This window comes from Salvelinus fontinalis, chromosome 38 (assembly GCF_029448725.1).
Source record: "Salvelinus fontinalis isolate EN_2023a chromosome 38, ASM2944872v1, whole genome shotgun sequence".
Lineage (NCBI taxonomy): Eukaryota > Metazoa > Chordata > Actinopteri > Salmoniformes > Salmonidae > Salvelinus > Salvelinus fontinalis.
This window is the reverse complement of record NC_074702.1, coordinates 7,271,807-7,288,131: the sequence shown is the minus strand read 5'-3', so window position 1 is coordinate 7,288,131 and position 16,325 is coordinate 7,271,807. Positions and strand designations below refer to the sequence as shown.

The 16,325-nt window shown below is 43.8% G+C and overlaps 1 protein-coding gene across 1 annotated transcript; it reads right to left on the bottom strand.

Moving 5' to 3' along the window:
• Positions 1–65: 65 nt before the first annotated feature.
• On the bottom strand, positions 66–16,116 carry LOC129837943 (RUN domain-containing protein 3B-like). Its single transcript, XM_055904535.1, is given in 12 exon segments — positions 66–1,728; positions 1,730–1,838; positions 1,929–2,032; positions 3,796–3,942; positions 6,318–6,475; positions 6,795–6,975; positions 7,104–7,184; positions 7,285–7,374; positions 7,477–7,562; positions 7,970–8,103; positions 8,251–8,366; positions 15,878–16,116. Coding segments are annotated over 12 exon segments (1,332 nt in total). The 5' UTR covers positions 15,973–16,116; the 3' UTR covers positions 66–1,697.
• Positions 16,117–16,325: the final 209 nt, after the last annotated feature.

Genomic DNA, 16,325 nt, shown 5'->3' with positions numbered 1-16,325 from the left:
ATCTGTGTGTATACATGGGGAATGAACATACACATTGGTACAGAATTCAAACAAAACACTAAATATATTGTTTAGTACAGTAGTTTATTCAAAATAGCAGGAGAAAATAAAAGTAATAAAATCAATGTGCAATATCACAATACTATTAACTGTGTGTGTGTGTGTGTGTGTGTGTGAGAGACAGAACACACCCTGAACACTTTCCCCACATGCCTCTGATCAAAACAAATCTCAAAGCAGTCAGAGACAGAAGATGCAACCCCAATACAGCCTATTATGTTCAACCTAACCAAACGGTTCAACCTAACCCTGTTGGACAGGAAACATTTCCTGAGAATACAAACCCTTTATGACGCATAAAGATATAACATAACTGTGTGGTTAAATCCAAAACGGATTGTGGATGAGATACATTCCACCCCCCAAAATGTAACATTCGCTGGCGCACACCCAGAACAATGTGTTTGTGTGGAGGTGCTGACTAATGTCAAATAAACTATCAAAATAAAGTCGGACACTCAATAAATTACTGGGAGTTTATATATGGGATATTTACCAATGTGTCTGTGCCTGAAGAAAGCACAGTGATGCCCAAACGCTGGTAAATACCCAATAAATTACTGGGAGTTTATATATGGAGTGTTTGACTTTATTTTGATAGTTTATAAGATACATTCAATGCCATCAATAATATGATTATGGCTGCAAGTCAAGTACCACAGAGGATTGACCGTAGAAACAGAAAAGCAACACTGTTCTCCTCTAGATATTTCAAGGCCCTTCCAACATTATAAATAATAAAGATAGTCCAGTCCTCTGGCAGGAATACAATACCTAAATATATCCGTTCTTTGAGTTGTATTTCTTTGGCCGCTGAGTCGGACCCACCATGGCCATCTATAGTAGAGCTCACTTAAGTTGCCAGGGTAACAGGACAACACCTGCAAGTTGATGAGGCATGAACAGAACCACTAGTCTACAGGCTTTAACACTTGAGAAACAACAAACCCTAAACTTCAACACTCCTTACCCATCCCTAAAGAAATCCTAAAGAAAGCCATTCCTCAAGTTGTCAATCTCTGGGATGCTGAGCATGTTTACATCATGAGGAGTCCTTTAAGTGACACCAAAAGGTCTGGTCAATAGTGTCAAGTGGCGTTCTCCTTGGTCTGCAGTGATCTGTATGCCTACCCGGAACTGGCTTTCAACTATGCAGTTTTCCCATCGTGCAGTTGTTTTCCCATCAGTGCAGATGTACAACAAACTAATAAATAAACATGGGGTCGGTCCTGGTCAATATAGTCCTGGTTTTTCCAACGGCTCTGCGCTTACATTGAAGGACTGACTACTGAAGCGCTGGTTCCAGGGTCAGTTCGGGTTGTAAATTCCAAATGATTGACTGCAGCTCCCATGTTGAGCTATGAGTTCCTTCAATATTTTTTTTTTTTTAAACTCACGAGTTCCTGGATCCAGATTCCATGTGATTTAGTCATAGAAATTCCAATAAATAAATCTATGCAGTCTGATTCTACGACCTGTGTTGCATCTCTGGTAATCTATGAATTTGGCCTGGGGACGAAGTTAGATCTCTGGGTTTAGGACGGGATGGGGTGGAATGTTATTTAAAAAGGCTGAGTTCCAATTCCAGGATCCAAATCTGGCTCTCTTTCTCCAAACCATGTGCTGGGTCTCTTGTTCTAGGACGGGGTGAGGTCAGGACTGGTCATCTGTGGTGGGGCTGGCTAGACACTCACTGGACTTCAGGCTGGCCAGTGACTTATTGCTGGCTACTGACTGCAGAGACCCACACAGGCCTATCAGAGAGGGGGTGTCCTTCCCTGGGGAGCAGAAGAGGGGGTTAACACATGCACAAAATAACTATTATTTATTGGTAGTGGGGGATAGCACAGAAATGCACATACACACACCATGGTGGTGCCAGTGTGAGCTGGCTGGTCTAGTGTCCAGGTTGAGTGTGTGTGAGGGCTCCAGAGAGGACTGGGACAGCTGCTCTAGACTCTGGAAATTCTTCCTGTAGAACACACAGACAGAGCAGACTCTCTGGATGCATCTAAAAAGTGTGATGGCTACATTGGACTAACCATTTGGAATGTTAAAATTCATTATTTTTTCACAGCACTTCTCACAGGTATAGTACACTGCTCAAAAAAATAAAGGGAACACTTACATTGTGTTGTTTAACTCCAAGTCAATCACACTTCTGTGAAATCAAAACTGTCCACTTAGGAAGCAACACTGATTGACAATAAATTTCACATGCTGTTGTACAAAAGGTGGAAATTATAGGCAATTAGCAAGACACCCCCAAAAAAGGAGTGATTCTGCAGGTGGTGACCACAGACCACAGACCACTTCTCAGTTCCTATGCTTCCTGGCTGATGTTTTGGTCACTTTTGAATGCTGGCGGTGCTCTCACTCTAGTGGTAGCATGAGACGGAGTCTACAACCCACACAAGTGGCTCAGGTAGTGCAGTTCATCCAGGATGGCACATCAATGCGAGCTGTGGCAAAAAGGTTTGCTGTGTCTGTCAGCGTAGTGTCCAGAGCATGGAGGCGCTACCAGGAGACAGGCCAGTGCATCAGGAGACGTGGATGAGGCCGTAGGAAGGCAACAACCCAGCAGCAGGACCGCTACCTCCGCCTTTGTGCAAGGAGGTGCACTGCCAGAGCCCTGCAAAATGACCTCCAGCAGGCCACAAATGTGCATGTGTCTGCATATGGTCTCACAAGGGGTCTGAGGATCTCATCTAGGTACCTAATGGCAGTCAGGCTACCTCTGGCGAGCACATGGAGGGCTGTGCGGCCCCACAAAGAAATGCCACCCCACGACTGACCCATCGCCAAACCGGTCATGCTGGAGGATGTTGCAGGCAGCAGAACGTTCTCCACGGCGTCTCCAGACTCTGTCACATGTGCTCAGTGTGAACCTGCTTTCATCTGTGAAGAGCACAGGGCGCCAGTGGCGAATTTGCCAATCTTGGTGTTCTCTGGCAAATGCCAAACGTCCTGCACGGTGCTGGGCTGTAAGCACAACCCCCACCTGTGGACGTCGGGCCCTCATACCACCCTCATGGAGTCTGTTTCTGACCGTTTGAGCAGACACATGCACATTTGTGGCCTGCTGGAGGTCATTTTGCAGGGCTCTGGCAGTGCACCTCCTTGCACAAAGGCGGAGGTAGCGGTCCTGCTGCTGGGTTGTTGCCCTCCTACGGCCTCCTCCACGTCTCCTGATGTACTGGCCTGTCTCCTGGTAGCGCATCCATGCTCTGGACACAGCAAACCTTTTTGCCACAGCTCGCATTGATGTGCCATCCTGGATGAGCTGCACTGCCTGAGCCACTTGTGTGGGTTGTAGACTCCGTCTCATGCTACCACTAGAGTGAGAGCACCGCCAGCATTCAAAAGTGACCAAAACATCAGCCAGGAAGCATAGGAACTGAGAAGTGGTCTGTGGTCACCACCTGCAGAATCACTCCTTTTTTGGGGGTGTCTTGCTAATTGCCTATAATTTCCACCTTTTGTCTATTCCATTTGCACAACAGCATGTGAAATTTATTGTCAATCAGTGTTGCTTCCTAAGTGGACAGTTTTGATTTCACAGAAGTGTGATTGACTTGGAGTTACATTGTGTTGTTTAGGTGTTCCCTTTATTTTTTTGAGCAGTGTATTTATAAATAAATATACTGCGTCAACACATTTGGGTGGACCGTATAAAATCATACTATGGCATGTAAGGAAGTGAGGAAGTTATGGAATTTATCCCTGTTTACATACTCCTCCCACTGCCCCACCCTATTCCTGTACAGCATGGTATCCAAGGCAACAGCATTGGTATCCATGGCACCGGGTGAAGGCCACTGATTGGTCAGATGTGCGGTCAGTTCTTGTCTGGACCTCAAGTCATGGTTCTTCAGCACTGTCCTTGAGCAGGATGAAATATACACGCACACACACGAAGACATAAACCTCTACTGTCAAGACACTAGCTACTCATATTGTGTTCCTGGAACATTCTGTCCCAAAATATACTATGTACCCCAGTCTCTCTCTCTAATCGCTTCTCTCCTCACCTCACCCTCTCTCTCCCCCTCTCCATGTTGTGTCTGTAAATCCATACCCCTGACTGATTATTGGTTTGAGATGACTGCAGTTTCAACCCCAGCATTTGGAAAGATAAGGAAATCCTCACAACCCAAATTAAAATGATCAATATAATAAAGAGATCAAATTGATCACACCATTAATTTAGAGACTCTGTGATAAACTAACCTCCACCAAACCATCTCCTCTGATTCACCCAGGCCAAGTGATCACACCAAGGTTATTACAGTAAACCAATTATGAAAAAAAACTGTAAACTGAAATAAAATGAACAAATCTGTTTGAAAAACTAAAACTTATCTTTGACTCCAAAATGAACTCAAATAAAATAGAATGGGGTTTTGAAGCGTCTGAATCTGGCAGGCCACATTGATATTTAAAGGTAGATTCAGCAAGACGACGTCGCCATGAGCAGCACCGCAGATATTGGGGGCGTTTGAGTTGTAAGGCCAAAAGCAACTGACTATAGACAAAAGTCGAGGAGTGAAGTCAGGGGAAATGCATCTGCGACAGCCAAAAGTAATGTGGTTTTCCAACAGCAAGGCTCAGATCAACATGGCAGTGTTGCCATCGTTTATAAAATGTTTTCTTTATAATGTCTAAATAAACATCTATTCCCAATATCACACACTCACTGAAATCATAGTATAGTAGTGTACAATCAATTAGAGAGAGAGGCTCAAATAGCACATTTATTTATATGTATCCACTGTATACATAAATCGCGGAAAATTGGTTCCTGTTTCAGTCATGTCTTTGGTCACGTTCGCGTGAGTCAAACAAAAACACCCTAATGATTGGTTGGCAATAGAGCTTCACAATACAGGTTGATGGCTGCAGAATTAAGTTGGTGAAGAGCAGAAACTTGCAGTCAATGACCTTTAATCACATTTTTGTAATGTCATGCAGTTGACATGTAGGCGCAAGTCAGACCATTTTTTCTCCCACAATGCAACACACTTTGAAAGGCTTGACAAAAGTGATCCGCTCTAACACGACCATTGAGATTGGCACGATGCAACATGGTAGCTACGGGACCAAAACAGAGGACAAGTTAAGCCTCATGCGCCAACGCTCATAGTTGTTGTGGAAATTGACGCACTACTACTGTGTACACGGTGCATCTACGCCATCTTGCTGAGTCTACCTTTAAACCTAACTTAAAAACCTCTTAAGGATCTGACCCTTTTCCCCCCAATTTTCACCTAAAATGACATCCCCAAATTTAACTGCCTGTAGCTCAGGCCCTGAAGCAAGGATATGCATATTCTTGAAACCATTTGAAAGGAAACACTTTGAAGTTTGTGGAAATGTGAAATTAATGTAGGAGAATAACTCCCATCTGGTAAAAGATAATACAAAGAAAAAAGACATGCGCATTTTTTTTAACCATCTCTGAAATGCAAAAGGCCATAATGTATTATTCCAGCCCAGGCGCAATTTAGATTTTGGCCACTAGATGGCAGCAGTGTATGTGCAAAGTTTTAGACTGTTCCAATGAACCATTGCATATCTGTTCAAGACTATCCAAATGTGCCTAATTGGTTTATTAATACATTTTCAAGTTCATAATTGGGCACTCTCCTCAAACAATAGCATGGTATTATTTCACTGTAATAGCTACTGTAAATTGGACAGTGCAGTTACATTAACAATAATTTAAGCTTTCTGCCCATATCAGATATGTCTATGTCCTGGGAATTTATTTGTTACTTACAACCTCATGCTAATCACATTAGCTCAACTGTCCCGTGTATTACTGGCCCATAGTGGCATAGGTTACTCTGTCCCTAACACTAAAACAAAACAACAAATTATTCAAAAAATAAACTAAATTAAAAGGACAAGTGGATCAGAAAACTAACTGAACTTCAAATAACAAGCTTAAAACTACTAATAATAACAGCCTTGTGTCACACACACTTTCCTATACCTGTAAGTATAAGTCCTCAGAAGTGGGGACATTTTGCAGGTCCTCACTTGTGAAAATAACTATCTTAGTCTTAGGGGTTAGGTTTAAGGTTAAGGTTAGAATTAGGTTTAGGAGTTAAGGTTGTTGGTCCCCAAGAAGTCCTCACAAGTATAGTAAGACATAGCTGTGTGCACTACTCCTGCATTCCCTGGCCCTCTCGCTATGGTTAAAATGTCACACTCACAGCTGGTCATTCCACCCACTCACAGATACACAAACTCACAGTTGGTCCTGGAGCTCCAGTACGATGTATTCTAGTTGTTCCTTCTCCAGTGTGTGAGAGAGGTGTGTGTCTGTTAGTCTCTGCTGAAGAGCTTTGTTCTGAGGAATCACTTGAGACAGCTGGGCCTCTCTCAGACGAACCATCTCTTCCAGATAACACTGGCGCAGACACACACACAGTGAGTTGTTGCATTATTACATTTTTTGCAGTAGCAAAACAGATAAACAATATTTTTGTTTTAGTAAAGGAGGCACTATAGATTTGTACTCTGGTGAGGATAGAATGAATGATTTCAAGCTGTGTGCGTTTCCATTTCCTCAAGAGAGTACTGACAGTTAGCCTGACATTTTGATTTCTAACTTTCCAATTATTCCTCAGACACCTCACTGTCTCAGGCACAAATACACCTGCATTCTATAGTGCAATACAGTGTTCTGCAGCACACACACGTACAATACACACACACTGAGACGTTACCTTCTGTTCCAGTGCCATGCGGTATTTCTGCTCGAGTCTTTTACACCTGCAGACCCAGCTGCTCTGCTCAGTTAAGATGGCCTCCGCAGTGCTGGCAGCCATCTTTTCAGGGGTGTTCTTCTCGCTGCCGCTGCTCCCCAGGGTCCTCAACTCCTCCTCATCACTGCTGATGCTGTTTTCTCTACACAGGGGGAAAGGGCACACTTCAGAGGGTACTACAGAGGGGGTAGGAGTTCAATTTATAGGGCACATACAGGGGGAAGAGTACATAATAGCAGGTAAAGGAATAAAAGATTGAATCCCACATACCTCTGAATCGACTTCAGATAGGGCGTATAGTCAATCACCGCTGGGCAGCTTCCATTCAGCCCCTCCCCTTTCAGACAGAAGCTACCACCAGAGGAAAATACACTTTAATTGAGACCTTTACTGTGTAACCTGAGCTCTGACTCAGCAACACTATAAATAATATACAGTATGATACGAGTACCTGAAGTCAACGGTGTTGAGACCGATGAGTGTATCTGCTAGCAGCCCCGCCTCCTCACCTAGCATGATGGCCCCATCCTCATACCATCTCCTACACATTACACACACAGTAAGTTCCATCCTCAGAACACCTAAAACCAACTCAGTCTGGTGTTTTGTATTGCCATTGTGTGTGTGTGCCAGAGAGAAAGACCTGGTGGTTTTTAAGTCCCTCAGGGCGGAGGAGATGTACTCAGACAACCTCTTCTCCATCAGCACCAGCCTGATCCACGCCCGACCCTGTGGACACACAGTGTTCTTAAGTTTCCATTATACATCAGGCCTGCATAGTAGCTCTTTAAAACAGACATCATTATAATACAAATACATACTGCCCTTCCTACTTAGCCACAGTCAGCTGATTGAGTTTGTGCATCTGCACGCAAGTGTGCATGCATGGGTGCGTACGTGCGTGTGCTTGTGCCGGAGCTGTGGCGTTCTCTTGGACAACACTACAGTATTTATTGTTTAAAGCTTCTGAACAAAGCTGTCTTTTGTTCTGTGTGTAATTTCATCCAGCGGAAAAGGCTGAGAGAGTTGTGTGTTTAAGATCCGTGGGAATATTGATGTTATCATTAAGGCCCATGGCTCAAGGCTTTCCAGCATAACCAGCAACCTCTCTCGTGCAGACACACACACACACACACCTTAGCTCTGGAGGAGCGTACATTCTCCATGCTCTCAATGCTGTGGATGCAGCTGTGAGAGACTTTACTGCAGGCTGCTTTCACATAGTCCCAGAAACTACGATGAGTCTCATAACCAAACCATGTAGTCTGACCTGGGAGAAGGGAGGGGGAGATTGAAAGAAGGGAGAGAGAGAATGAGTGCTACATTTATAGGTGACATATTGACTCCTATACCCTACAACCCTGCAGTGGTCCAGATGGGAAGGGCTTTTAGCACATGTGTGTGTGTGTTACTCTACCTTTCAGTCTGTGACTGAGGATCTGTTCCAGGATGGAGACGAAGTTGGTGAACTCTGGAGATGAGTCGTCTATCGTGTCTAAACAGGAGCGGTCAAGCAACGTCTTCACTGAAAACCTGCACACACACAGTTAACTGAGTCTGCACTGGATCAGCACGTTTCTCTGACAGGCTGTTAAATGTGACTCTAGGGAGAGGAGATCATCTCTGACTGAACAGATGATTTACAGGCTTTAGGAAACAATCTCTACTGCACACTTTCAGTGGAGCGTTGACAATATACAAATATATATTTTTTTAAATCACTGTCATATAAGCATATAGGTAGATTGCATGGGGGTCAGACTGTGGGGCATGACAACAACGATAGGGCTCCTGACCAGAGATACTCTAATTAGTGTCTAGGTTATTAAGCACCGAGGATATTTAATGGAATGAAGCAAACAGGAAATGACTGTGTTGATTCTGGAATACAGGGATCATCTCAGTAGTCTTAAATGGCCTCATTTCCATGTTGGTCAGACAGAGATGCAACAGTCATCTCTGTGCTGTGGGGCTTGTACAGCAGACACACAGTAGCAGGTTAAGTGGCAGTGGGTTGACGAAGCTTTATCTAAACAGGACAGGCAATAAGGTTTCCGTTTTTTCCATTACATACACAGAGAGAGAGGGAGACATACCAAATTCCCCCACTAGAATCCCCATACTTTAATGAAGACAGCTTCAACATGCCGCATGGGGGAAATCTATAATTTCCAGGGAAAGGGACATGTACTAGTCTGTGGCAACCTAAATGCCAGAACCAGACACCTCAGCACACAGGGGGACAAACACCTACCTGGAGGTGATAGGACTCCCGAGTGGCCTAAGACACTGCATGTCAGTGCAAGAGGGGTCACTGCAGTACCTGGTTCGAATTCGTGATTGGGAGTCACATAGGGCGGCACAATTTGGTCCAGCGTCGTCCGAGTTTGGCTGGGGTAGGCCATCAATGTAAATAACAATTTGTTCTTAACTGACTTGCCTAGTTAAATAAAGATATAACTCCCTCCCCCATATGCCCCCCTAGGCACAACTACGACAACAAAAACAGGTCACAACTCCTGCAGCTCTGTTGCAGGCTGGGTATGGTATGTATATAGTCAATGGTAGGCTTCTAGGGGACTCCTACGGTAGGTACACCTATAGCTCATCCCTAGACTACTTTATCACCAACCTCAACACAGAGTCTCTCAGATATATACAGTTGAAGTCGGAAGTTTACATACACCTTAGCCAAATACATTCGGTTTTCACAATTCCTGACATTTAATCCGAGTAAAAATTCCCTGATTTAGGATCACCACTTTATTTTAAGAATGTGAAATGTCAGAATAATAGTAGAGAGAATTATTTATTTCAGCTTTTATTTCTTTCATCACATTCCCAGTTGGGTCAGAAGTTTACATGCTACCAAATACTAATGGAGTGTATTGCCTTTAAATTGTTTACCGTGGGTCAAACGTGTCAGGTAGCCTTCCACAAGCTTCCCACAATAAGTTGGGTGAAACTTGGCCCATTCCTCCTGACAGAGGTGGTGTGTCTGAGTCAGGTTTGTGGGCCTCCTTGCTCACACGCTTTTTCAGTTCTGCCCAGAAATGTTCTATAGGATTGAGGTCAGGGCTTTGTGATGGCCACTCCAATACCTTGACTTTGTTGTCCTTAAGCCATTTTCCCACAACTTTGGAAGTATGCTTGGGGTCATTGTCCATTTGGAAGACCCATTTGTGACCCAGCTTTAACTTCCTGACTGATGTCTTGAGATGTTGCTTCAATATATCCAGAGTTTTCCTGCCTCATGACACCATCCATTTTGTTAAGTGCACAAGTCCCTCCTGCAGCAACACCCCCACAACATGATGCTGCCACCCCCGTGCTTCACGGTTGGGATGGTGTTCTTCGGCTTGCAAGCCTCCCCCTTTTTCCTCCAAACATAACGATGGTCATTAAGGCCAAACAGTTCCCTTTTTGTTTCATCAGACCAGAGGACATTTCTCAAAAAAGTACAATCTTTGTCCCCATGTGCAGTTGCAAACTGTAGTCTGGCTTTTTCATAGCAGTTTTGGAGCAGTGGCTTCTTCCTTGCTGAGCGGCCTTTCAGGTTGTGTCGATATAGGACTTGTTTTACTGTGGTTATAGATACTTTTGTACCTGCTTCCTCCAGCATCTTCACAAGGTCCTTTGTTGTTGTTCTGGGATTGATTTGCACTTTACGCACCAAAGTACATTCCTCTCTAGAAGACAGAACGTCTCCATCGTGAGCGGGGTAACGGCTGCGTGGTCCCATGCTGTTTATACTTGTTCATCTGTACAAACAATAGTATACGTGGTACCTCCAGGCGTTTGGAAACTGCTCCCAAGGATAAACCAGACTTGTGGAGGTCTACAATTATTTTTCTGATGTCTTGGCTGATTTATTTGCATTTTCTCATGATGTCAAGCAAAGACGCACTGAGTTTGAAGGTAGGCCTTGAAATACATCCACAGGTACACCTCCAATAGACTCCAATTATGTCAATTAGCCTATCAGAAGTTTCTAAAGCCATGACATGATTTTCTGGAATTTTCCAAGCTGTTTAAAGGCACAGTCAACATAGTGTATGTAAACTTCTGACCAACTGGAATTGTGATAGTGAATTATAAATTAAATAATCTGTCTGTAAACAATTGTTGGAAAAATTACTTGTGTCATGCACAAAGTAGATGTCCTAACCGACTTGCCAAAACTACAGTTTATCAAGAAATTTGTGGAGTGGTTGAAAAACAAGTTAATGACTCCAACCTAAGTGTATGTAAACTTCGACTTCAACGGTGTGTGTGCGCCCGCGCGTGTATATATACATATATATATACACACATACATATACACACACACATACACACACACACTGCTCAAAAAAATAAAGGGAACACTTAAACACAATGTAACTCCAAGTCAATCACACTTCTGTGAAATCAAACTGTCCACTTAGGAAGCAACACTGATTGACAATAAATTTCACATGCTGTTGTGCAAATGGAATAGACAAAAGGTGGAAATTATAGGCAATTAGCAAGACACCCCCAATAAAGGAGTGGTTCTGCAGGTGGTGACCACAGACCACTTCTCAGTTCCTATGCTTCCTGGCTGATGTTTTGGTCACTTTTGAATGCTGGCGGTGCTTTCACTCTAGTGGTAGCATGAGACGGAGTCTACAACCCACACAAGTGGCTCAGGTAGTGCAGCTCATCCAGGATGGCCCATCAATGCGAGCTGTGGCAGTTACATTGTGTTGTTTAAGTGTTCTTTATTTTTTTGAGCAGTGTATATATAAAAATCAATGAATTGGCTAGGGCACTAGAACAGTCTGCAGCACCCAGCCTCACCCTACTAGAATATGAAGTCAAATGTTTGCTGATGATCTGATGTGTCTGTCACCAACCAAGGAGGGCCTACAGCAGCTAGAGCTTCTGCACAGATTCTGTCAGACCTAGGCCCTGACAGTAAATCTCAGTAAGACAAAAATAATGGTGTTCAAAAAAAGGTCCAGTCGCCAGGACCACAAATACCAATTCCATCTAGACACCACTTCCCTAGAGCACACAAAAAAACTATACATACCTTGGCCTAAACATCAGCGCCACAGGTAGCTTCCACAAATCTGTGAACGAGCTCAGAGACAAGGCAAGAAGGGCCTTCTATGCCATCAAAAGGAACACAAAATTCAACATACCAATTAGGATCTGGCTAAAAATACTTGAATGAGTTATTGAACCCATTGCCCTTTATGGTTGTGAGGTCTTGGGTCTGCTCACCAACCAAGAATTCACTAAAAGGGACAAACACCAGATTGAGACTCTGCATGCAGAATTCTGCAAATATTCTGCAAATATTTCACCAAATAAAGCATGCACAGCAGAACTAGGCCGTTACCCGCTAATGATCAAAATCCAGAAAAAGGGACGAATGAAGCGATTCCCAAACCTTCCATAACAAAGCAATCACCTACAGAGAGATGAACCTGGAGAAGAGTCCCCTAAGCAAGCTGGTCCTGGTCACAAATACAGACCCCCAGGACAGCAACACAATTAGACCCAACCAAATCACGAGAAAACAAAAAGATAATTATTTCCAGTGTCAAGTAATTAATCAAAAAACAGAGCAAACTAGAATGCTATTTGGCCCTAAACAGAGTACACAGTGGTAGAATACCTGACCACTGACCGACCCAAACTTAAGCAAAGCTTTGACTATGTACAGACTCAGTGAGCATAGCCTTGCTGTTGAGAAAGGCCACTGAAGGCAGACCTGGCTCTCAAGAGAAGACATGCTACAGTGGGGAGAACAAGTATTTGATAACCTGCAAAATCGGCAGTGTTTCCTACTTATAAAGCATGTAGAGGTCTGTAATTTTTTTTATCATAGGTACACTTCAACTGTGAGAGACGGAATCTAAAACAAAAATCCAGAAAATCACATTGTATGATTTTTAAGTAATTAATTTGCATTTTATTGCATGACATAAGTATTTAATCACTGACCAACCAGTAAGAATTCCAGCTCTCACAGACCTGTTAGTTTTTCTTTAAGAAGCCCTCCTGTTCTCCACTCATTACCTGTACTAACTGCACCTGTTTGAACTCGTTACCTGTATAAAAGACAACAGTACACACACTCAAACAGACTACAACTTCTCCACAATGGCCAAGACCAGGGAGCTGTGTAAGGACATCAGGGCTAACATTGTAGACCTGCACAAGGCTGGGATGGGCTACAGGACAATAGGCAAGCAGCTTGGTGAGAAGGCAACAACTGTTGGCACAATTATTAGAAAGTGGAAGAAGTTCAAGATGACAGTCAATCACCCTCGGTCTGGGGCTCCATGCAAGATCTCACCTCGTGGAGCATCAATGATCATGAGGAAGGTGAGGGATCAGCCCAGAACTACACGGCAGGACCTGGTCAATGACCGGAAGAGAGCTGGGACCACAGTCTCAAAGAAAACCATCAGTAACATACTACGCCGTCATGGATTAAAATCCTGCAGCGCACGCAAGGTCCCCCTGCTCAAGCCAGCGCATGTCCAGGCCCGTCTGAAGTTTGCCAATGACCATCTGGATGATCCAGAGGAGGAATGGGAGAAGGTCATGTGGTCTGATAAAAGCGGTTACGGTTGTCCTTATATATCTCCCCCCCCATCAGTGATTAGAAATGACAGTTCCCAGAGCATGTTAGATGACATTCAAAAATAATTGTCACATGCTTTGTAAACAACAGGTGTAGACTAACATTGAAATGCTTACTGACGGGCCCTTCTCAACAATGCAGATTTTTTTTTTTTTATAGAAAAAGATAACACAAGGAATAAGGATAACTTGGCTATATACACGGGGTACCAGTACTGAGTGGATGTTCAGGGGTACGAGGTAATGGAGTTCGATATGTATAGGTAGGTATAAAGTGACTAGGCAACAAAATAGATAAGTAGCAGCAGTGTAGTTAGTGCAAAAAGGGTCAATGCAGATAGTTAAATAGTTAACCAATAGCTACCCAGACCAACTATTTAGTGGTCTTATGGCTTGGAGTTAGAAGCTGTTCAGAGTTCTGTTGGTTCCAGACTTGGTGCATCGGTACCACTTGCCATGCGTTAGAGAGAACAGTCTATGACTTGGGTGGCTGGAGTCTGACCATTTTTAAGGCCTTCCTCAGACACTGCCTGGTATAGAGGGTCTAGATGGCAGGGAGCTCAGCCCCAGGGAGGAACTGGGCCTTACGCACTACCCTAGCGCCTTCCGGTGGACGTCAAGCAGTTACCACACCAAGTGGTGATGCAGTCAGTCAAGATGCTCTCAATGATGCAGCTGTAGAACTTTGAGGATCGGAGATCCCATGACGAATCTTTTCAGCCTCCTGAGGGGAAGAGGCATTGTCGTGCCCTCTTCACAACTGTATTGGTGTGTGTGGACCATGATAATTCCTTAGTGATGAGGACACAGGAACTTCACAGCCTTGTCTGCATATTAAATCAATGAAACCAATAAACTGTATCTATTCATGTTCTGCAGCAGTGGTTGATTGGATCTGAACTCATTCCACAGGATTTATATTTTCATTATTCAGATCATTGGTTTAGGTGGAGTCGGTCCTGATGACCCAAAGCGATTATTAAGACTAGAGCAGTTGCTCACTAGAAACTAACATATATTGAACCCAAGTGCTCTAAATACATCAACTAAGAGTTTGAGAACTTGGTACTATAAGGTTCTATCTGCAAAATGATGATTGAGATAATTGGCTTTAAAGTTCTAACCCCTCATTGGTTTGAAAGGTGTCAGCGATTTTTATCTTGTATTCTGTTGCACTTAACATGAATTGGGGTATTTAGACTACTGTATAGGTAGAGAACATTGAACAGAACAAGGCTATGTCAATAATTCAATCTGGACAAAATGCAAGTAGAACCTTATAGTCCCAAGCTCTTGATTTAGCTCACTGAGAAAGCCTAGGCATTAGCTTAGTGAGCTAACAGGAGTCTTCGGGAATCAGACAAGGTTACTCACCACGTGAGCATAGTTCACCAAACCAACTAAATAATGTCACAAGAACTGCACATGAAATGTTTTTGAAAAAAAAGTGACATTCCTGGAGAAAATTCTGACAATGAGGTTGTGAAAAGCCCCTCCAGAAAGGGAAAACAAAGCCTGATAACTCTTCTGTTGTGGTTTCCTCACCTGTCACCAGCTTGGAGATGATACACCACCTTGCCATGAAAATAAACCCCAGCCCTGGAGACATGTGAGTACAATGCCCACTCCCTGCTTTCTGACACCAGTGATCTTTAATGGTGATACACCAGTGGTCATGTGTTGGAGCAGCAAAAAGGGGCTCATGTGTCTACTGATTGAGTGGGAGTATGTAGCATATATCTCATCTACCCAATCTCTCTCTTCACTAGAACCACAGGGGGCATACGGCTGGGTCTGATAGAGCTATACTTGACAGGGCGTTCAACAGCATGATGTTATCCACAGAGAACGACATCACTATAGCTAACACACACACTTTCGTATAATACACGCTTGCACATGTGTGAAATATAAGCACCCACCAAACTATTATTATTTATACTGTTCGAAGAGCATGAAACTTCAGATTAACAATTTAAGAGAATCATCACACATTGCACAGTTCCGTGCCAATTCATAGCTGTGTGTTGAATTACCTTCGTTCATGTGAAATCTATAGACTACACTGGTATTGAGTTGGGCACCTAATTAATGAAGGTAACTGTGATTCCATGAATGATTAAGGCTCATAGGTGGCGGCGGCTTGTGTGTGTGACCATTGGAGAACCCTCAGAACTAGTGCGGCGTTATAGGCTACAGTTCATGTCGATATAACACCATCAACACTAATGTAAACGCGATGCCACAGTAGCGGAACAAAGGATGGTCGGTTATGTGCGATATTTAGAAATTTAGCCAATACCACCAATTACCCTACCGTCTTCAACAGCAGCCACACACAATCGCCAGTCGCACGAGAATGCGGTCATTTAATCATCTCACCAATTAGTAAATTAACACAATCAAACCGAGCATTCTTTTACCTGCAGACAGTCAGTAGATTCCTCCTCTCCACAGCTCCGCTTCTGGCAGCGTCCTGTTTGCGAGCTACATGCAGCCCCAGGCTACGTGACGCCATCCTCGCCACAGTTAGTTGTCTCCCGGGTGTAGGTGCGCAGTATTTGCTGTCCCTGTTTCTTTTAAATCAGCAGGTTGGGTTCAACAGTGCACGCCACCGCCCGCGGGCTCTATCCACGTCACACCAGCACGCTCGATCGTTGACAGTCAACGTATAGGGCAAGAGGGAGGTGGATGGACAGAAATCACCCAGTCATTTAGGAGAGAAACAGTCACGGGGTTGTGCTAAAACGCCCAAAACAAGTGCCGGGAAGTCTGAGCGGTTTAAATTCCTGTTTAGAGCGAATTAGGCTACCGATGGTAACCTCGATGGTCTTGGGAGACGAAGAGACTTTCTATGTGTGCATCCCAATA